At 36.8% G+C, this 23,988-nt stretch overlaps 1 protein-coding gene across 2 annotated transcripts; it reads right to left on the reverse strand.

Annotated features, from left to right (window-relative positions):
• Positions 1-858: 858 nt before the first annotated feature.
• SEPSECS (Sep (O-phosphoserine) tRNA:Sec (selenocysteine) tRNA synthase) lies at positions 859-23,973 on the reverse strand. Of its 2 annotated transcripts, none has more exons than XM_051789861.1 (11): positions 23,727-23,973; positions 22,502-22,656; positions 20,183-20,301; positions 19,936-20,094; positions 19,257-19,410; positions 15,609-15,711; positions 13,296-13,425; positions 13,083-13,174; positions 5,811-5,904; positions 5,106-5,196; positions 859-3,952 (listed from the first exon to the last, which is right to left on the reverse strand). In XM_051789861.1, the coding sequence occupies exons 1-11, from the start codon at positions 23,838-23,840 to the stop codon at positions 3,703-3,705; spliced, it is 1,461 nt and encodes a 486-aa protein (XP_051645821.1). In that variant the 5' UTR covers positions 23,841-23,973; the 3' UTR covers positions 859-3,702. The 2 variants fall into 2 exon arrangements, with proteins under 2 accessions (XP_051645821.1, XP_051645822.1); XM_051789862.1 differs by lacking the exon at positions 23,727-23,973 and adding an exon at positions 23,286-23,681.
• Positions 23,974-23,988: the final 15 nt, after the last annotated feature.

The raw sequence follows: 23,988 nt of genomic DNA on the forward strand, positions 1-23,988 counted from the left end.
CAGTGTCAGTTTGCTTGCATTATATTATCCCAGTGCTATTTTTATAAGGCATGTCCATCTGCTCCTTCATTTCTTCCACATGTATAGACCCAGAGAGTTTAAGATGCAACACCAGAGGGAAAGAAAAGCACCGCACGCAGCAGTTACAGGCACTGTAAGGGAGGAAAGCCATTTTGGTGATTCAGACCGCAGCAAGCTGAGTGGTCCCCGTCTACCCTTGCACCCTGCCCCGTTGCCAAAGGTTACTGTCTCCAGTAAAAACATCCGTGCTGCAGCAGCACAATGTGCATTGTGCTGGCTCTACAGCCACTGCTTTCCCAGCCTGGCAATGCTCAAGCACACCCCAGCTTCAGTGTTTTAACACACTGTATGAACTGTGGCAGCTGCAGATCAGGCTACAGGGCAGTAACCTAGAGCAGCACACTAGGTAGCAAGAATGGTAACCTCCTAAACCTGTCTTTCTGAATCCTCAGCTCTCCTGGAATATTTCAAGTGCTTGCCTATTCCTATTTCATGGCTGGTAACCACATGCTGCAACCTAGAAAATGACAGAGAAAGGTAGCTACATAGATAGTAGCTGTGAGATAGCCTTACTAAATGGATATCTGTTCTTGGTGTTTCTACTAAGGATTCCTGCTCTATCAACCCCTAGTATGTGCTGAAGCCCAGGCAGCCTTCCCAGATGTCTCTCTAGTAATGCAGAAGCTGGAGACAGCAAGTTGGCTCTTGTAGATTTTTGAGCCATGTCAAAGTCTTTAATGACATGTGTCTATGTAGAGATTAGAAAAAGGGCTGCGATTAATTAAGAAGCTTCTTACTTCGGTGATCAATCTTGGAAAGATCTTCATAGAAGGCAAATATTGTTAATATATTTGTTTTACTCTGCATACTTTGACAAACTCATGTCCATGTTATTGATGTCATTCACAGAATTGCTTTCAGTGGGTGAGACCGGCCACAGCCATGAAATCTCCCTGTAGCTGCTATACAAAGGAAATGAAAAGTCATGAGTGTATGCTCGGTGTTATTTCCCTACTTTATTACAGACATTAGTGAATAGAGAGTAAGTAATTTACACTCTTATTTGAAAAATACTTTTTATCCTCTACTGAATCTCCTGTTCCAAATACGCTGTGAATAACCAAGTCTTCTCCATTTACTTGGAAGTATATTGCCATTTGAATTACTTAAAACTTCATTACATTTGTATAACATTATAGATTGCTTCTGTCTGTAAAAAATTAATATTAACTAAAACTGAAGACACTTACAGGGACAAAGCAAGGAAACAAAACTGCAGACTGGTACAACAGCTTACCAAAGTAATATAACATAAATATTTAGTTCAAGATTTTATACATCATGGTGGGACACACTTATCAAAATATTTTAAATTTTCTGACTTCAGGTGGCATCACTAAGATCTGTGAAGAGTTTTAATGACACAAATTTAAAATTTATTTTTGTTTTCAATTAAAGCCATCATCTTAATTTTTTTTTAATAAAAAAGGTTTAAGAGGTCAAAATCAAAATAAACTGCTTACCTCTTTCTATGGATTCTTGTTTAGAGCTTTGTTGAAATTTTCAGCTTTGATTGCAAATGGGAAACATTTCAAAGACAGAAAAAAACACTACCCGAGGAAGTAGTTCAATTTATGGTAGAACTGGGTGAATTACTTGTAGCAGACAATTTATTATGAGATCACAAAAGGCAGAGATTTCTTCCTCTCAGAGAAGATAACTGCTGTTTTCTTTACTCAGTCAGGATATCATTCATCAAATGCTTATTTTAGCTGCTATCACACACCTATAGGCTTCTGTAATGATAGTTCTAACATCCACATTCTGTGACTGGTCATCTGAATCAATAATTTATACTCATTCAGCCACAGAACAGCAATCTCAAAAACCAAGAAGAAAAGTATCACTAAGGCCTGGTGGTTTTCACTGGCTGCTCCAATATATGGAACACTGAGGCAGTGATCTGCAGAGATTTGACTCCAAAGTTTGTGCAAGTTTTACTGACTGGAAAAACTGAGTTACAGCATGCCCTCAACAGGAGGAAAAAAAAAAAAGCATGGGGAAATAAAAAGAGAGAGAGAGAGAAAGACAAGTCATTTACATCTCCTTACAGCCACAAGGGCTCAGCGGCCAAGCTAACTGACGTGTCTCCTAGGATGTGTTTGTACAGCAAATAACAACTGTGACTGCAGTCTAGGGAGCTGCACAAGCTTTAATCAATCTAACGTGCACCTCTAGCAATAACAATGTAGAAGGACCAGTTCAATTTAAGCTTAAGATACAATGGACCTCATTAAGTGAGAGCACTTTCATGATGATTAGCATATTATTAACTCCCATATATTAGCACCACCTCTTTTATCAATTCATTTGACCACACTGGAAAGACAATACATTCAAAGGCACCACTATTTTGATTAACTGATTTACAAGGGGCTCTGAAGGATATACGTCTCAGTTCCCACTAAACAAAGTAACTAAAACATTTCCTGACGTTCAGAACTCATTAATTGTGGTATCCTGAGCATTATTACATTACAGACAAAGAAAATGTCTTTGAACGTTATGCTCACCTTGAACAGTAAATAGAAGCTATATACAATGTAGCAACTGCATTCAAGAATAACTACAAGTTTTGCAACCTACAGCACTGTCACTCCAGTGATATGGAACCTTTGTTTCAGGAACAGACTCTGAATCTATTGTTTGCTTAATGAATTCAAATCAGCAACTGCACAGAGCCACAGAAGCAACAGTGCCAATGGCAAGAGACACTACAGAAATGGAAGTCTATAAATTTCAACATTAGACTAAAAATGCCAAAATATTCTTAGGGCTCACTAGGCTCTTGAAACTGCTGCATTAATCACATGGCATTCCTTCTTTTCAGTGAGTCTCTGATCTGATCACCCTATCAAAGGAAATGGGAAGAACAAAAATAAAAAAACAAAGCCAAAAGCCCCCAATGACTGTACCTCTCCATTCTACAAGCTCTGACTTTAAAGCTTCTATGGGCTGCTGACAAACGTTTTCAAGAGCTGAGTACTGACAGGATAGGAGGTATTCTAGGTTCTTCTTTGCCACTGGAGGCTGATTTGTTCTAGGTAGTTGATGACAGGTAAGAACACCGGAAAAACAGTACTATTCCAACTGTCATCTCCCCATGCAGTTTGAACATTGTATTTAGTGAGGGCTATCCCAACATTTGCATAAATCTTTGAAAAGAAATTAAAAGTGACACATACACTGATGAGAAACAAGATACTCTTAGAGCAGTGAAATGTGTTGTTTGGATAGTCTATACCGAGGAAGGAATTCAATCACTGCCACAGACAATCCTGTTAAACAAAAACATGTGAATAAACATTTGGTGATTTGGTAAACACTGGTCCAAATAGCCATACACAGACTGAAAGGCAAAATCAAAGGCTTCATGAACATAAAGCTTTACTTTGGCAGGTGTTAAGTGCATTTTGTACGCTGCAAAAAATTGTGACTGGCCCTCTGTCTCAGGAAGAGTATCACTTACTTTCTTAAAGCTGAATTTCACCCAACTTTTTATTGTTATTTTCAGATCAAGAATAGATTTCTGCACTGCAGATGCACAATTCTAACCCAATAGAAACCTGACATAATTCAGACAAAAAAACATATCTTCCTGTGTTACTAAATCCGTATCTTCTAGTTTTCAAGCTGTTCTGTGGTTGCATTAGAATCACTTATTTCATTTATACTTTTTTCTTGATTTGTTTCTTTTCTAAAAGTCTTCAAACACTTGTCGAGTCTTTTTAGGAATATATCTACATCTTGCTTTTTAATTCCAATTGCTGAGGCAGCATTGAGGTAAGCACAGGGGTAGTCATTTGCATGTGACATAAAGCCTTTAAAAGTGTAGTTATTCACAGTTTGTACAGACCCACGTGGAACAACCCTGAAACAAACAAAATTATGATTCAGTTAAAGCTGTCTTGGACATTTTATGGGATACTCTAGGTTGAACACAATTACACAAATTCCTACTGAAGTAGTGAGTTGCTATTCCTACCACTGACACTCAAGCACCAGCACAACATGTAAAAATCTTTTGAAATGTTGGGTCAAACAGTGTATACTGCAAAAGAATTACTTACATAAAAGAAGGGAAAACCTGAAACCTTTACATCAGGCAAAGAATTGGAGAGTTTTAACTTCAAAAATTCAACCTGTTGAATAATTTTACCAAAGATGGCTACAATTACAGGACAAGCCAAGGTTAGGACAGGCAAATCAAAAAGAGCATCTAACTACAGCACATATAGATTTACTGTCATTCATCTGTTTAGGAAGTGGAATAATCCAAGCTAATGAAGCATGCCTTCTGATGTGGAAACATTCAGCTCTGCTACAAAAAAATGACAGTAAGTCTATGGCAGAAGTGAGCACGGCAGCAGTAATATTCAGATTAAGGAATGCTGCCAAAACAAATTTTAAATCATTCTCTTCTAAAATGTTTAAAAATTATTTGGCTTGCATTTCCATGTAACAGTGTCTCTAAGAATAAATTCACCTCAGACTGGCTCAGGTTGTAGATTTCTATTGATTTTGATTTTTTTTTAAATACAATTAGTTTCAGAAAGCAGAATTTTCTTCCATATGACAAAAAGCTATGTAGGGCATTAAAAGCTTATTCCCCTGATAACCAGTATAACCATATTCGTGCTGCAATAAACAAAACAAATATCTTCCCTCAGTAGCTTACACCTGAACTATAAGATCAGACAACATCTGGAAACTAAATGAAACCAAGGGGTACTAGGGAATAATGACACTAAATTAAATGGGCATAGATTATCTATTCAGCCTACCAAAGTTAACAAAGGGAGCCTCACCGCTAACTCAGGTAGGGAGACATTAGTTGATAACACTGGTGAAGAAGGGTGATTATTCTCTGACTCATTATTGCCTGACTGCATTCTGTAATCATGAGACAACTGGTATAAAACAAATCCTATTGGGTTTCATAAAATATATGCCAAAATAACTGATATGCTAAAATATATTCTAATATAACCCCCACAAATTTTTCTAATTCAGAGCATCCTTACCTTGCTCCAGAAACTTGTCTTGTGAAGAGCATAGATCCAAGCAGGGTAACAGCAGCATCATTACTTTCATCTAGATTCTTCAGTGACATGGCTAAAATAACATAAGGTCAGGTTAAAACTGCTACAAAGCCGCTTTTTCTCCAAAGAATCATCACAAAGGACAAATTGCTTTCCAACAGAAAGGATCTAGCCAAATATTTGTGTTCAGATACAAAGAAAAAAAGAAATGCCATAATTTTTAACTTTTCCAAAAGCTGTCAGAGATTACTTCTCTGATTAGACTGTGTGCAGATTCTGCACAGGTGGGTAGTACTACTTTGGTGTTCAGCAGAATTTTTGATTAGAACAAATACCTTGAGGAGGAATTCCATAATCTCTTTTAAAACACTAAGATGACCAGTAAAATAATTACACTATAATTTATTTTTAAATGCACTTGATAGAAAGTATTACTATATGCTAACATCTTCTGACTGTCTTGATTACAATAAATGAATATGTTGGACAGGAGCAAAATAATGGGCCTAACTTACTACTCTACTTTTATAGTAGGTGACCTCATTGGGTTCAATGGTTTCATATCAGCCTAAGAATAATTTAATAGTGTAGTGAACAATGTTTAATATATAGGAATGGTACGTGAAAGTGCATTATGAATGCACAGTATATTAGAATTTTTTTAAAAGATGAAACCCCAACAATTACCTAAGGAAATGGGATTATGTGATGTGTCTAACAGTCTCTCATTGTGGTTATCTGCCAGCTTCTTCAGCTCACTTGAAAGATAGGAAAACATCTCCTGCAAAAAAAAAGATACAATTTTTTTTATTAGCTATCAAACAGAGAAAATAGCACCTATCTCACAAAACTGTTAAGTCTCCATTACATGCTACAGGTGCCCAGCTGATTCTCTTTTCAAGTGTACCAAGTAAGTGGACTAGACAATTCTCTGAAATAATTCTATAAAGTAACAGCTCCATTTCCAGAACACTGTTCTTATCTCTCAGGCTGATACAAAAGTCTCTATCTGGTTTAATATATGTCCTTGGGATGTCAGTCATTCTCTCTGTGGCCCTGAAATCTAGGGAGGTAAAAACTTGAAGAGATTCCCACTGCACAGCAGGTCTTACCCCACCCCACTGCTGCAAGAGCCTTCCCCTGCCCTGGCTCCCTAAACCACTGAGAATGAACTGCTGCCATCACAGACGGCCACGTTACGGCAAATTGCTCCTTACTTTGTTTTCTCTCTATTAATACATTCCAGACTAAAATCAGCACATTTTGTTTCTAGCATCATACAATCACAATTCTCACTAGTGCAAAGACTTACTTCTTTTTCTGTATGAGAATACAACTCCAGCCTCTGAAGGAGGCTGCGAGTACACATTTGATTGAATCTTCTTTCACACAATATATACTCTCCTGAATACTCAGCTCTGTTGTGCAGCCTGTCCTTTTCCTACGACCCCCCTCCTGTTCAAGTTGACTAAAAGAACAGAGATATCTGAATTTCTGCTATCACTTAACTGGATTGCACCTTTATTATGAAAGTGTCACAAGACATTCATAAATGTTTTGATTGAGATACAAGTCACACTGGACATAAAAGGTTGCTACTCTTACTTCATCTGTATTTTATTTCCTCCCTCTTCCCCAGTAGTAATCTATGATAATTGCTCATGCTTTTTCTCAGTCCAATATTTTCCTCTTCAGATATCAGCTCAAAACACTTATTGACAGACTGAAAATAAACATCATTCTTCTTATTGTATGCTTTGGCTTTTTTTCCATTCTTTTTAATGCTTAGTCTCTCATAAAAATTAGCAAAAACATACAGATATTAAACAGTCTTTTTAAAAGATATTAAACACCAGTTTTTTCCTCTTTCTGGTCATAAAAATTGTGCTGCTGATCTGCTTCAGTGTGACTGCCTGTTTAAGCAATTTCCGGACCTGACAAGTGATTTTTCATTCTTTAAATAGAGTTGCCTCTTCTGTTTGTAGACCAGTATCCTACTCTGACCTATGGACTCTGACAGATACAAATTATAGCTCGTGAGCAAAATTATGTTTTTGAACAGAACCTCCCCAAGGTCTTACAAAACCAAATGAGCTTTGTGGTACCCAAGCTGGAATAATGTTACAGCCACTTTTCTTGAACCACTGCAAGAAGCCCAGTCTCACTTCACGAGTAACCAAATGAACACAGCTCCTGACCTGATACCACAGAATGAATTCAGACGGAGAGGAAAAAAGTATCCTCTTACTGTCTAAATGAATTAGGCTATTGATTCAACTATCAACAAGAACATAAAGCTTCTGTAATACTTGGAACAACAAAACTTTGGGGAGGAATCTATGGTTAATTATCAGAACTGGAAATTGGTGAAAATATTTCTTATTTCTTGGAAATCAAGTAATTTTATGGTTTCCATTCATCAGAGCTAATTTACAGTTCACCCACAGAATTTGAAAAACATTTATGTTTCAAATGTTCACACAGTTTTGCCTTTGTTCTGGTCCCTCACTGAATATAAGCACATTACTTACTTGTTACTTGCCTTCCACAATAAGTGCTAGCCATTTTATTAGTATTTTTTTCATACAAGTAATAAATTAATTTGTGCTCCCTCTGCTGGCTATTTACTTGTACAACTGAAGTAAACTACTACAGAAATAGATAAATTGTGTTTACTATGGAGATATTATTGGTGAAATTAGTACTGAGAAAAAATATACTGGAACAAGAACCAATTCCTAAGTAATTAATTTTTATGTGTCGTACCTAGGGAATTCTCTGATAAATCTCTCACAGTATTACTGAAAGGACTGCAAGTTGGTATAACAAGTTACCCACTGTATAAATGTATTAAATTAAATTACATTTATTAAATGAAATTAGGTTACTAGATGGGCTTTTACATACAGAGGAATTTGTTAAAACAAGGGAAAATAGAAAGATGGCAACAAAAAATTAAAGTTATTTTCATCAGTTAGACCGAAGCTACATGAACACAAATTCAGAACTTATTTTTATGAACAATACTCTCTTGCATCTTTCCACTGGAAGTCCTCTAGGTATTTTATAATTTCAGAAGTTTGTTACAAAATAGATTAACTGCCTTTCCAAAAAAAGGATAAAAGCAATATTTTTGTGAGGTCAAATCTATAACCAACCTCTATTATAAAATATTTCTCTTATATGGAAAATTTATAAGCACCCTAAGCAATTATGTATAAATGAGCTCTTACATAATAGATTTTCTGTAGCAGGGACTCAAGTTTTTTCCAACAAAGCTAACTATTATGCTAAAGTTGCACCACACAACCTAGGCACCAAATGTCAGTTAAGTTTCATTATTTAATTCACTCTTTCCCCTTAGAAACTTATCACAAAACCTCATCAGGTTAGAGAAATGAATGCTAAACTATGTGGAAATGTCTTGCACTTCTGGTCCCTCCAGGACCAAAATCAACAAAACACCTTAAAAATGACAAAGAACAAGTCAGCAATGCTGTATGCACTAAATATGCCAATTAATTCAATTATTTGGACAAAACAGCCTAATTCCACACACATATACAAACATATTTTCAAGAAGTGCTGTAACAATCATTACAACAATCATTTGAATCATACCATATTTACATTATAAAATTATTTTTAACAGAAGCTACACTAGGATGGGTGATTCTTCATTTGATGCTCCACTGTAATAGGCACAATTCTTCTTCCAAATGAAAATAACTAAAGGGAAACAAGTAAAGAAAAAGCCAGTAACTCCAGAGGAAAAGAAGAGGGGGCTACTAAATATACTGTCAGTCCCATACCAGGTGACAAAGAGGCAACTGATGAAGACCAGAAAAGTTTTTGTGGATGGTTGAAACTATCCTAGCTGGCTCTAACCACCCAGCTTGCTTACAGGGTGAGGTTGTAACACTCTGCCTTCCTCCCTGTTTAACTCTCATCTGAAAAGATGAGCCACCCTCAGAGAGCAGCCATATAGCTGCTTATGGCACTAAAGATGACACTGCACAAGAGTAATTTTACAACCTCTTCATAGTAGACACAGATGCCAACTCTCCTATGCTGTACCTGAGACCCATCTGGTCCCATCTTACTTTGCAGCAGCCCCTGCTGTTTATCATGCAACCATCACAGCCACTCTTCTGCTCTGTCAGACTGACCAGCTGCATCTGAGCTGTGATCTGATCAGACCACTTCCTGCAGCCAAAGAGAAGCTGCAGTGCTGAGGATCGAGATCAAGAAAGATTACTCTCTTGAAATGCAGGCAAACACATGATAGAAGCTGTATGTGTACATGTGTGACACCTGTACATACCACATGCCCTCCTAGATAGATCCTCCTGCCTTGCAAGGATTGTGTTCTGAATTTATACTAGAAAGTTTAAAAAATAAGAAATTAATTACAGAACCTTTAAACCTTCATATTATATGTATCTAACATATGTCATTAAACAGAAAGTACCCAGTAAGTCTCGCCAATCTGATATGGTAATGCTAATGCTGACATTCACATTTTTTAAAGGCGTTTCTTAACAACATCAATCAACACATTTCCTTTTCAGCACTTGTGAGACCTTGAGTTCAGGCTCCTTGTGATCCATACGTCTCAAATACATGCTGTAACTATGTAAGCCTCTTTGAAATTTCCAATCATGCTTGGCACTTGTCTAACTATGCAACACCATTTAATACAATTTTCTTAAAACTATTTTGTCTCCAGTTACTCAAAAGTTTGAATATGGTTCCACATGTTTCACATAGGGAAAATCCTGTAACATTCCCACGTTTAACAAAATATAGTGTAGTAAGCAAACTAGACAAAAAAAAAAAAACAAAAAAAGAAAAAAGGAGTAACAAGTGTCTATTTTACTTTAAGAATATCTGATTTTTTTACATTTTTAATATCCATCATTAAATGGCTTTCCTCTTCTTCCATCGTAAGTAGGACAGCAATATAAAGTCACACTGAACTGTACAAATAATTTATTTCAATCAGAACAATTACATCAATGACAACTCATGAAACATAAGCCCAGTATTTTACTGAATTGTAAAAACCAAACAATTTCCTCCCACTCCATGTGATTTTAAATATTTTAGATACATGCTCAATAAGAACATAAAAATAACGCCAGTTGCACTCTCAGAAAATATACAGACAGATGGATAGCAATATAAAAAGTTCCATCACATCCCAACTAACACAGAAATACATTTAAGAAAATGAGAATTATCTTCATTGTTAGATTAAGAAAAGTTTAATGAGGAAATCCATAACTGCTGAAAACAAAATGAAGCCATCATCTCTCTGATAATACCAATATAAAAATTAGTTAAATGGATTAAAAGGACCAGTTATTAAATTTGGTCTGTAGGGTCCTGAATGTAAACCCTGAATGTAGGGTCCTCGCTCTCCATAAAAACTGAGGTGACAACTAAGTCTGCTGTTTAGGCTATTACAGAGTGTAGCAAATATATTTACTAAACACAGCCTGGTTTAGACAGACATACGTGAAAATAGCAACTTTTATGATCTGGAAACACGTGATATGGGACATTTATGGGACCTCTACTGAGGCATCAAGGAAGTTGCTACAAAAACTTAACCTTTACATAGATGTTATGAGTTATTTAAAAGCAAAGATATTAACAAATTTGACTATGGACCACCTATCATCTGCATTGCAAAAGGACCTGGAATCGGCTACTGAGATCAGAAAACCACTGTTGTAAACACCACAAACACATAAAAAGGAATACTGAAAATTCAGAACAAGTGAGAAAACATTACTGTTGGTAGTCTTCCATCCTTTCTCTGGAATATCAGATAGATACAACTGTTGAAAACATTCCTTATTAAATTTCATATATAGCCACCTTCATTCAGCTACTTGGACAGCATGTTTGTGTTACTCCCTTTCTCTCCTGTCCTCAGATCCATTGTGCCATTTTATTCCTTCATATCATAATAATCCCATACTCCTGGACAACTGCACACTCCCCAACTGCCAGCTTGTCAGAAAAATTCCACTCCCTGTACGTGCTCCTCTCCCCTGCCTATATTTAACAGTTCACCCGTATAAAAGAAAAACTGGGCAGACTATTTCTTTCCTTGGTTGTGTAAGATTTCCCTCTTTTCAGTAATATTCTGGTCTTTCTGGCCTAAGGTCAAATAACCTGAAATAATACCCATGCGAATAAGGATCAAGCAAAAAGAAAAAGAAAAAAAATACCTGAAGTCTTATAGTTGATTTTTTGTGTGAGTAGGTGCAGCTGCACCAATATAAAAACGAGTACTCAATGTCAAGCTATAAATAGCTCCTGCTGGAAGCCTAATAGCTCTGCCTTTGCTTCCTCAGAGCACAGGCAATAAACTATCACTATTACATTTTTACAATTCAGGAACAAACAGATTTAAGCAAAAATGTTTCCATTTCTACAGCAAATCCAATAAAAGAAACATATTTATGCCATATATAAGGCTCTCTTTACAGAGTATACTCACATTTGAAATTGAAAGACATGAAGTTGTAAAAATATAATCCTTCATTTACTTTAGAATTCTACTTCCAAGAAAGTGACATGACTCAAAATATACAGCTATTTGTTAAGATACGTTATTTATGAAAGAATTATTATTTACGATTTGGACAATATTTATACTGCTCTTTATACATCTGCTACTGTTGTATATCTAACATCAAAATCAGCTTTCTGGAACACACAATAAACTCACTTGAGATTCCTTTGGATATGAGAGTAAAGAGGGAAAAACACAATTTGCTTTTAATGAAGACAGAAACCATACGTGGCAATACATATAACAATCCAGAATAAAATACTAGAAACCACATTGCAACAGTGGCAAAAGTGGCAACCAATTTCAGTGTTCCACAAGCCATGTTTTTGCTTTAGTTGCACGTATTTTTCTTAGTCATTGTAAGGCAACTAAGTTGGTTTGGTTTTCCACAGTCTAACTATTCCTATGGTAGCTCAATTCCAGTACAGAATTTCTGGACGCCTCTACAAGCAGCTAGAAATAAGTCACAGCATCCAGCACTATTGCTCTGCCATGTAATCAGAGACAGCAGCAAGCTGTCAGCAAGAAACAACTGGAATGTAGTTTATAAATAAAATAATGAAACAGATAATGCATTGTTTAAAACTATTAACTTAATAGTACTTAATTTACAGCATTTCCTTATCTAAAGCCTCCACAAAAAGAATCCTCTGTGTTACTACACAGAGAGCAAAATCAGGCCTCTATTATTTCCAGAATTAAGGATAACTCAAGATGTACAGATTCCAACCCAACACTCATTGAATTTTTGTGCAATGCAGTTATATCCAACTTAAAACACATAGTCTGTGAAAGGCAGAGAAGAAACCTATCTCTGTATCTAGATGAATACCTTAAGTGACAGTATTCTTCTCTTTTTGTGGCAATGCACAGTATTTATAACCTAACCAGAAGTTGTGATTCTCCAGAGAATATGGTACACAATCATTTAATTAAACACTATCATAGCACAAAGGCACAATAGGGACAAAAGAGGAAGAGCACAGACCCTGGGTTACTCTGAGTGCCCAATCTCACATCCTGGAAGGACTGTGACCATGATAACACAGTACAGTACTTCTCAGATTAGGCTTTTGTGTTCCTAAGTTATACATAGGAACAACAAATATGAATATTGTACAAGATAGTACAGGACCTCAGTTTAGCTATCTGGTTTGAACAAACAACAACATGGAAATCATGCTTACTCATAAGTACCATTTAGCCAAGAAGTAATTATATCATACTGCCTTTCCAGATTCACAGCTGTGAGCTCAGAGTAAGTTCAATGGCTTTCTAGACAGAAACTGGATTTACTAAACAAAGCAGTTTTGCAACAAGACTTTGTTAAGAGCTGACTTCAAGAAAATGCTGCTTGCCAAAAAGCTTACCTTTCTCTCTTTCAGTAACTTTTTGTAGCCACTGGTACCCAAAGACAGAAGTGTAATGAGGGCATCTAAGGAAGGAGATGCAGATGCTCTTCCTGAAAAAAAACCCAATATGCAGATTAAAGTGGCAAAAATAAATTTTATGTGAAAGAAAGCTGATAATCAAGTTTTCTACAGTTATTTCATATGGCTGAAATCAGACCATGAACTAGTTACCTGGATACATTTTGCTGATCTCCTGAATGAAGGACTCGTTGAAGCCAGCAATGATAGCACCACCTACTGGAACCATAAAATTTTTGTCCAAGCTCTGAACAAAAGCATCTATTCTGCCCACTCGAGCACCCTTTGTCAAAAACAAACAAACAAACAAATCCACAGCATATATTAGAAAAAAAGGAAACGTGATAGCATCATAATTACACAAGAATGTAACAAACCCACATATAATTCCTGAAACGTTCTCAGATCCTGCATTTATGGAAAAAATAAAAATCATAACATTACCTTTTCTTAGCACTGCTCACTAGTAGTACCGTTGTCTGCTTGACGCAGTACCTTACAAATTCCCATTCTTCTGTGATTTAAAATACTGATTTTAGTTCTCACAAGTCCAAGTGGAGCCCATTTTCAACAACCAAAAAGTAACCCCTCGAAATTTAATGGGAATTTTACAGTTAAAACTGTTCAACTCAAAAGACTTTTCACAGATTCTCACAGTAAAGGACTACAAGTTAATGCTTCATTAGCAAAGATTTCTCTCTATACACGTATAAGTTTGCATTAAAACAAATGAGCTGTTACAGCACTTCTAAAGCTACTTGCAAAATCCTGATCCCTATAACTTCTTACAGCAGATATCCCCCCACTTCAGAGAAAAAAGCATCTTTATACCTAACCACTCAGATTTTCTTAAAGGAAAAAGTCTATATTCTGCAGTACACCTTCAATTTGAGTAATATGCAACAGGGAACCGTACAATTAAAAACTATGCAGCATAAAAGAATCTGAAAACTATATTAAACCCCATAAATACTAAAGCACATGCAAACACATACAATTTAAAGTGCTACAAACTGAATGCAAGAAAGAACAGAGTTAATACCTATGGCAAACAGACTGAAAAAAGCAGATCCAACTAAACCACATTTATTATTTCTATGTTTTGATAGCTTAATGCATGTGAGATAGGAAGAAGCACTCCAAGTTCATCAGGTTTTTGATGGGAAGATGAATACCAGAAGCTACTGTTTGATTTAATTGACAGGAGACCACCACAGGAAAAGCATGGCAAATAAATGGTCTCAAAAGCTTTTCCCCTGCGATACTCTCACAAGTTCTATTCACAACTGTGCTCAGCATGTACATATTCCTAAGTATTCATTAGTAACTACTCCCTCATAAACAGCACATTTTCTAGCACACTAAATAAATTTTTGTAAATAAATGTAAAACAAATCAGAGCTCAAATGTATACATTTGCATAAGCAAAGAATAAACAAACAACTTATCAAGTCTAGAAAAAAATGCAGAAACCAACAGTAAAACTTCTATTTGTAGCTTTATAGTCTGAAACGTTTATCATTAGATACACTTCATGCAGCAAACCCCAGCATTTCCACAGCCCCCTTCATGTTAGTTTCTCACTAAACTTTTGCAAATGAAATAAATGTACCAAGTACATTACAAATAAAGTGCATACCTTTTTCTATTTCACAAAACACTTCAAGTTTTGTTAAATTCCCTCTCTTTCAAAATTTATAAATGCCAACAGGACGTTCCTGTTACAATCATGTCTGTGCCCTGTAAATAACGTCTTAGCAATCAGAAAAAGATTACTAGCATATTTTAAATTAATAATAGTTCAAGATTGCCTGGATCCTGTTAAAATATAATCCCCTATTTTTTGAATAGGCAGAGAGAAAGGAGAAATATTGAAGAACACCACACGTACAATACAATTAGCAAAAATGCAAGAATTCTGCTTCATGACTGATCTAAGATATTAAGCAACATCCTCTTCAAACCAAACAGCATCAGAAATTAAACCTTTTTGAACATAACATTGAACTTAAACCAGTTTCCTCAGCCGTTCTCTATGCCAACAATATTTCAACATCTATAAAGTGTTGCTGTAGCATCCTGTACCTTCCATTGAAAATCTGTAACTCACATTCTGTTGAAGGCTTAATCCCTATTCAAGTATGTATTTTACTTTTAGTCAACAAGCTTACGAAATATTTTAAGAAAGCTTATTGAGGACATTTTTTCCATTATGAAAGACACATGAACATACACAAAACCTAACTAAATGTAGGGTTATTATACAAAAAGCACATAATAGAAAAAATATTATTTTAAAGTTCTATTTCCCTCTGTTATTTTTTTCTCAGAAAATTGTTCAAATGTCAGACATGCATGGGATTACTCTCAACAGCATGAGGCATCTGATAAAATCGGCTAGGTTGTCTACAATCAGAGATTTACTTTACTTGCTAAAAAATATTATTGGAAATACACAGCTCCTACCTGCTGGATAAGATGCATACATTTTGATGACTGAACTCCATATGCATTGTTAACAATATGGGGAATGCCATAACTGGCACAAATCACTGCCAGTTCCTCCAGCCTGTGAGCATAAAATTGTAATTTAGAGAAGCATTGGTAACTGTAACTCATCTTACAAATCAGACCATTAAAAGACTGAAGAGTCTACAAGGAGGTCAGAATGAGAAAGGTAATGCTTTGATTAGTACCTCAAGGCAGTACTTGTCACCTTAAACTATAAAGGTTAAGGTAAAAATTCTATTGCCTTTTACATATATTGCAAATTGTTAATCTGGTCTGAAACTTTTCATGCTTTTTTTTTTTGTCTGGACACCAGTAATTACATCCCAAACCATTTTGCTTCAGGTAGAAGCTTTTTTTTTTTTTTTTGCTACTTTAATGTTAACTAAGAGAGCTTTAGCTAATCACACTTTTTTTAACTTTTCCTCTAGTATTCAACATGATATCGGTCTAGGGAAGTTCCAAGAGTGTCTTGAGAATAAAAAGCATCATATAACAGGAAGTTTTTACATGCTTCTGTTTAATTCAAAGAACCAGTATTTCAATCCTTTGGCTGGAATCTCATTTGCATGTTTCAGACAAACTAATTAAAAGAAAATTCTTTAAAGGAATGGAGAGTCCTAAAATGTCTGAATACGGAGATTGACAAATTGAAACTTTGTTCAACTGTTTACAACTTCACTTACATTTGGAATCACCTGAAATCACAATGAGCTCAGCCTGGATTGATTAATCAGTCAAATTAAAATTTATGTGAGTGCACAGATCATTTTAGGTAAGGGCCTTCAGCTTTTTAAACATACACAGAACTTAGTACCCTTTTCTGAAGCACTCCAATGATGCTCTGTTTTTAAAAAAAACTCATGATTTTCCCCAAACTTGTGAACCTATTTTAGAAATAAGATCTATTTGGAAAATATAAGGTAATATATAGTCATTTAAGTGATGATAAAAGTAATATTGCCTCTTAAAAAACCCCAGGAAACTCTACTTCTAATGTATTTTTACTCTCTTTTTGTACAGCCTCTCACTATAATGTACTGACATTCATATAAAATCTGACAGAGTATGAAAACATTTTCCAAGAGGTGACATTCCTTTGCATTCTATTTCTATTACATTGTCTAGTGTTGTTCTGCAATGCAAAATTCAGCTGCAAATGTCATAGTAAATTTTCTGAACCTCAATCCTTAGGAAATCACTATCACCATATTATCCTTAAAGAAATCAAAAGTATTTTACAATTAGGAAACACCAGTAATGTAATGTACATGTTGATCTTCTACAGTCAAGATATTTGTCAGGAGCTGCATGTCCAATAATTTTTCATATTTATTAACATCCTGAACTCTGTAACAGTAACAGAATACTTGAGGAAACAAAACAATATGCAGGGCAAAGCTTTTGCCTTCTGATCTGCTGATCTTAATCAGACTCATTAGTCACCTTCTAGAGAGAATCAAAGTAACACAGTTCCCCTCTTACAAGCTTTTTTTGGGGTGTAGGCAGAGAATTTCATCAAACTGGAAACACAGAGGGTGTACAGCTATATATGTTTGTCTCTCTCACCTCTTGAGACTTAAAGGAGCAATAAGCTAGCTTCTATAAGCACTGAAAACAGAAAAGTCTCTTATTTTCTTCCTAAAAATATTCTACTGAACAATTAGATCCATATTACAATACAGAATGAGAATTCTACAGTTTGAAGAGAGTGTGTTAATATGCAAGAGAAGCAAACAATGATGCATAGCACTTGTCTTCTTCCAAGGCTTAAAATGAGCCATTAATAGTGCTGCTAGTCACATCATAAAGCATTAGTGTAAGTTGGCTATTACTCAAGTTCTTAATAGTCACAAATACAGAAATATTTCACAATTTTTTCTCTCCTGTTTGTGAAAGTTCATGAAAAGAAAGCTTTGCTCTTTTTTTCTATTACTGAAAGTAAAAAGATACAGAATTCTGCTAAGTACATAAACCAACTGAAAAATAACACTTTTTTCCCTTCGGTTCTCTTAAATCAGTAGTTTCAGAAACACCTCACAGCAAGAGCAGGTAAAATACTCTCTGAGAACTGATGTCTCTCTGAGCAAGAGTGTTTATACACTAGCGAATTATTCCCACAAAGTTAAACAATACTTCAAAGGAAAGCTATATGCACACAGCCCTAAAACTACTTAAAAGTTTAAAACACCACCACCACAACTAAATAAAGCCTTACAAATGCAAGATATGTAAAAGCAGACATTTAAAGTGGCACCCTCCAGAAATGCTGTAGAGGGTTTTCCTTCCTGCAGGAAGATGAATGTTATGGCCTTCAACAGTTGACAGTATCCTTTAAATAGAAAGTGCATTCAAATCCTCCTATATCTGTGGTATATCATAACACAGTGCCACTACCTAATAATTCATCTCTTAGTTGTAGAGGACAAAACAATCGCATGTCAAAAAGAGGAAGCAGATAAGGAAAAGATTCATTTACCTGAGCTATAAAACAGACCATTCAATTTTGATAGCTGTGATTTAAGTTAGCCAATAAATCTGCAAGTCAACTTCAAGCCATGTTCATACTACTCTGACAGAATTATATGGTTTTAACTTCCCTCTAGCAACTAGGTTAACATATGATAGATACTGGGGGTTTTTTTAAAGGTAGGAAAAGAGAGTGAAACATATCTTTACTTGCCACATTTCAGAGTCAATAATTTTCTTTCACACACTTGCAAATAGTCAACTAAATTTTCCAAATAACAAAGTAATTAACAAAGAAGCACACACTGCAGAGGAACTCTAAATGTCAGTCTTTTCAGTTTTGTGATAAATTAAAAACAGTTGAAATGAAATTACTAAGACACTACATTTAAAACCATGCAAAAAAAGACATTAATACCTCCTACTTTAACAAAGTACATAAAAGCTGATAAAAATATACCTGTTGAATCATAAAACCTAAGGAATTTGCTTCTTCATACTTATTTTGCAAGCAAATACAGAAAGCAGGTTTTGCAAATAACAACAATGCTCATTTTGGGCAAATGACTCAATATGCCAAGTACTTCAGGCACCTCTCCTCCAACATCACACTTTCAGATTGAGAAGTTTCATAACCAATGCACAGGTTGAAATAATGTCTCAGATACTCTATTTTTCATTCATAACTACAATGTTTTTGTATTAACAGCTTAGGAAAATTCATCATTGGCTGTAGGAGAAGAGTAGAAAAGGCAACAGTAACGTTAAAATGTTACTGTTTAAATATAGCCATGGAGCTATATTTACTGGACTATGTCTCTGTGAAAGTCTTACTTTTACTACTTCAATGAAATTATTAAAAAGCCACTACCAAATTGACATTAATTTCACCATAAGAGATCATCATTAACCTCAGTTATATGGCAGAAGAAAAACCTTCTGCATTATTCTCACCCTTTTAATATACTTTTTTGAAAGTGGAACACTCTTCAGCCAAGGTGATTAAAGTACCTTTAACTAATTGTTGGCAGAAGCAATTTTAAGAAGATGGACATTCAAAACATGAAGGTTTTGGTCTGTTGGGTTTTGTTTGTTTTTACTGTAACAAATAACACACTTCTTACAAAGACTGCTTACCTATCAGGTACCCTTGGAGCAAAACAAGATGTTGTGGAATGCACACAAAGAATATTTTCAGCACCAAGAGCTTTGATTTTGGCCTCCACTGCTTCAAGGTCTGTCCGTAGCTCATCACCTTCTAATGCATTTTCTATCACCACAGGCTCAAAACCTGACCAAAAAAAGGAAGACCTGAATGTAACTCAACAAGTCTGACTAATTTTGAGGTTTTAGTTCCAGTATACATCTGAAAAACCTTCTTGCTTCTGTTGTTTTAACAGATTTTTTCTAACAGAAAAGATTGTGCAAATCAGACAGATTGTCACCTTATCACAACTCCTCGGACACTTACATTTTTTACATAAATTCAGGAGGGAGAGATTTGAATCATGGGCTTCGGTTTCACATAATTCTCAGAAGAGCAAACTAGGCATCTTACTTTGAGGATGAACTGTAACTTCCTTAGTACTGTGTTCTCTGTTGACTAATTTATACACCTCTGTGCCTCAGCATACGCCTGCATTTTACAAGGCATTAGGATGACAACTCATACATGTGATTGCATGTCAGAAATCAGGAGTGTAGAAATAAAGCAAAACTAATCATGCATTAGGCCTTTTTTGGATCTTACTGCAAGGATATGAAACTCTGATAGTTGTAGAAGACCACACTGTGTGATGAATCAGCTTCTTCTTACCTGCAGTTATCATTGATTTAAAGCAAGATTTCTGGTCTATACGTGGCCAGATAATGTATTTTGCCTTTGGTCTCTTGTGCCGCAATGTTAAAAAACACAGAGTCAAACTCATGCCAGTTGCCATGGGAACCACAAAGCAACTGGCCACTGTCCGGACACCTGCACATAAAAAACAAGGCAGAAATTAACATGAAGACCCCATGACACACCTCCACGAACAAGAAAGATTTTTCAAATTTACACCTACCAGCCAGCTTTATAATATCCAGAGCGACTGAATTAGTAAGTTTATTCAAAAGGCTCGACCCTGCAGCTTTAGGCTGGACTGCGGAAATATCACCTGACCTTCCAATTCCATGGATCAATCTAAACAAAAGAAGTTGAAAACATACATCAAGTTTTTCCACATAGCAAAGCAATAATTCTTGCTGACTAAAAAGAATTTCATCTGATAAACAATTGTGGAAAATTTTGTATCCAATGCAACATCAATACCTACATCAATATTTGCATCTGGAATTCATTACGATGAATTCCATTGTAACAAACTACATATATTTGTATGAAATTTGGTGGGTTTTTAAACATTAGATTAAAAATCTTCCAGCATGCAAGTAAAAACTTTGAGAATACCCACAGTAGCAACACCTTTAGCATCTGGCAGGTTTCCTTTTAAGCGCACTTCAGCACTTCTTGATGTTTGTTGAATTAGCATTATAAATGCTGACACATTCACACACACAACTCCAAGGAAAACAAAAATGATTTGCCTATAGTGTACAGTATCATAGGCATAGTGGTATTATACAGATACTCCCTTGACAAATGGTTCATCCCCTTAAGCCAAGGAAATAACACTGTGAAAAACATATATATATATGCTTTGCCCATCTTCTACATCTTCATCTATCTCATTGTGCTACTCAGTATTATCTATCATGGAATACCATGTCTGTCTGCATTCTGTTTATAAATTATGTTTATAAACGGCATTTATAAATATTGAATATTATTTAGTACCTTCCAGGAGTGGAGGATCCTGGAATAATTTATAAAATACAAGCTTATAGAACTAACTTTGGCCATGGTTGAAATGCAGCAGCTGCTCAAGTAAGCTAGTAACAATACACACCTATTTATGGCTTAAATTCTGTTTTTATCTTGGGAATGGAGTAAAATGCACTCTGATGAGTACATGGAATTCAGAACTTCTTGGAGCATAGTTTTACAGCTTAAATTTATTTCCCTGTTTCAAGTTATAGGTTGAAATCAACAAACACTTGATAATTAGTTGAAACTTACATATAATCCCCACTGCACCTAAAATATCTTCTTTGCTGTTCCAACTACATTCTTAACAACTTTCTTATACCAGCACTTTTTATTTTCTACACATAAGCACTCCTTCCTAAGGAGCAATCCTCCATAAGACTGGCCCTTAGAATTTAAGCTGAAAGGAAAGACAGTTTGAAAACCATCTCCTGCTGCCTCCATCACTCCCACAGTCACCTGTAACCACCTGTAACACTCACTGCAGTGGAGGACACCTTGCTAATGCTGACACTCGCAGGTGAAGCGAGATGCCAGGTGACAGAGCCGCATGCGAACAACAATAGCTAAATGCCAGTTCAGGCTCCCTCTGGCCAGAAGCCAGACAGGATTTCTCCAGCACTGTCAGAAAGCAGAACTTCCTAGACACTCTCCTTCCATACCACATGTATCCTAGTCTAAAGAGCCGTACACAAAACTAAAAAAGCCAAACTGATGTATTACTGGCTTCCTCCATTAATTTTTCATGGTACTGTAGCACTTATGAAAGCCATTAAGCCAAAGTAACTCAACCTCCATATGGTAATGCTTGCTAAATTTCTGGTCTCTAATATGCTTTTGTGTTAATCTTTCAAGGAGAAACTTCCAGGAGATTTCACTTTGTTCCATGCCTGTTGGATAAAACATCACAGCAAGGTACTCAGCACAAAACTCCACACAAACACACAAAAAAGTATATTCATAAGGAAATTAAAGCAGAATCTCTAAAATTATAGCATCTAACACACCCATCAAGTGTCAGGAGGGCTAAAAGCTATTAAAAGCTCTTTGTGTCTTTATAGATCTCCTACTTTATAAATGAGCTGTGCTTTCATCTGCCTATCAGCTAATAACATTATAAAGCTATTAATAAATATAATAAAATACAAACAGCTGTTCACTATCGCAAAACTACAGTGAGCAGTAGTTTTTAATAAGATACAGGGGAAAGTTGTACCTTGTTAAAAAAGTAATGCATAGTGCATTTTAAAACAGGAAGATCTCTGCTTCCCTTGTAGAAGCTGAAGATACTGAGTTGTCTTCTGCAAGGGAAGCATACAAGACATAACCCTGACAAAAGATTTTTGTTTCATTCAAGACTTTCCAGTGAGTTGCTAATGAAAATTAATACAGAAAGTTGCATCAATTCAATTATTGCATTATTTTTCTCAAATGCTATCAACAAAACACAATAAAATATGGTATTTGAAAGCATTAATAATAAATCTGAATAATTGAAACTGTCAGTAATTCGTACCTGTAATGCCTTCGGGCAACGAGTCCTGACACCACTCTTCCTTCCCTCTCACCCACACCACAGTTGCCCAGGAAGTTATTGCTATCCATTATAGCAAGTTCATGAAGAAACAATTCAATGGTGCTTTCATCCCATCCATCCTCAGGACATTTTCCCTTAATAATAATAATATAAAGGTAACTACAAAACTCAGAAATTAAAAATGAACAAAACTTTATGCAACTTGTTTGACTGCTACCCTTCTTTCCCACACTCTTTGTATTTTCATTATGCTGTTTTATGTTAACTAATGTTATGAACCTGTATTTCCATGTATTAAGTACAGTTACATTAGCATATCCTGACATTAAAATAATCAGGATATTTTTCACCTTGAAGTGTTCTTTATGGTACACATAAAAACCTCTGCAGGGTTTTTATCTAGTTATTATCTAATAGCTAAGGAAACGACGTCCAGAATATGCCAAAACCTGCAACCAGAAAAACGCTTTCTTGTGGTCTTTACTCCTCATCTTTGCCAATTGCAAAAATGAACCTCTGAAGAAAGGAGCACATAAACCCATGAAGCGCTGCTATAGGTTCAGAGGCTTTTTCACACGTCCCAGTAAGAACACAACAAATTCAGGAAATCTGAATTTCTGAAATGCAGTATCAAAGTTAAATCGGAAACGGCAGATGACATGACTAAGGATGGCCAAGAACTAAACATTTGCTAATTCATTGATAATTATTGTTATAAACTGGACACAAAGAAACGGCACCTTACAAGTGTATCACGTTTGACCAACGTTAGTAATGTGCAAATATCTCAACTGCTTTTAAACATTAATTGTTCGCTGGGCCTTTTACATAACATAAGGTGGTCGCTTATTTTTCCCTCTCAGCCGCGGCCTTTCACCCCGGGTGTCCGTGAGGTCTCTGCCCCCCCGGCCGCGGCTCTCCCGACCGTGCGGCCCCGGGTCGGACAGGGCGGTGGCGCCGCGCCAAGGGGCGGCGAGGCCCGTGAGCCCGGCCCGGCTGAGCCCGGCCCGGCTGCGCGCTCACGGCGCTGCGCGGCGGCTCCGCCGCGGACCCCGGCAATCTCAGGGCCGCTCTGTCCGCTCGGAGCCCGGTGCGCGGAGGGCGGGCGGCTCTGCCGCGGTGCGGACGCCGGTGCGCGGAGCCCGGGTGGCTCGGGGCGGCCGTGCCCGGCCGGAGCGCGGTGAGCGGGGTCCGACCCCGTTACCTGCTCCAGCAGCGCCCGCAGGCGCAGCTCGTGCGCGCGGCGGCCCTGCGCCCCCTGGCGCACATAGGCCGCCGTCACCAGCCGCTCGCTGCAGCCCTGGTTCTCCGCGTTCATGGCCACGGCGCTCCCGCCGCCGCCGCTCCCCCTCGGCGCCGAGCAGGCCCGTGGAGCCAGCCGCTTTCCGCCGGGAAGGGGCGGGCCGGGGCGGTGCAGGCGCACGGAGCGCCAGGGCCCCGCCCCGCCACCGGCTCCGCGCCGCGGG

This window comes from Manacus candei, unplaced genomic scaffold (assembly GCF_025592945.1).
Source record: "Manacus candei isolate 608988 ecotype Guabito, Panama unplaced genomic scaffold, ASM2559294v1 h1tg000028l, whole genome shotgun sequence".
NCBI lineage: Eukaryota > Metazoa > Chordata > Aves > Passeriformes > Pipridae > Manacus > Manacus candei.

Bases quoted from the DNA above. Each gene is read 5' to 3' on its own strand.
- SEPSECS (XM_051789861.1), bottom strand. From the start codon at position 23,840: ATGAACGCGGAGAACCAGGGCTGCAGCGAGCGGCTGGTGACGGCGGCC. The intron at 20,095-20,182 runs GTAGGTGTAAAT...TTTTATGTGCAG, and splicing joins GGATATTATAAAGCTGGCTG to GTGTCCGGACAGTGGCCAGT. The intron at 13,175-13,295 runs GTAACTAGTTCA...GTTTTTTTTCAG, and splicing joins GATCAGCAAAATGTATCCAG to GAAGAGCATCTGCATCTCCT.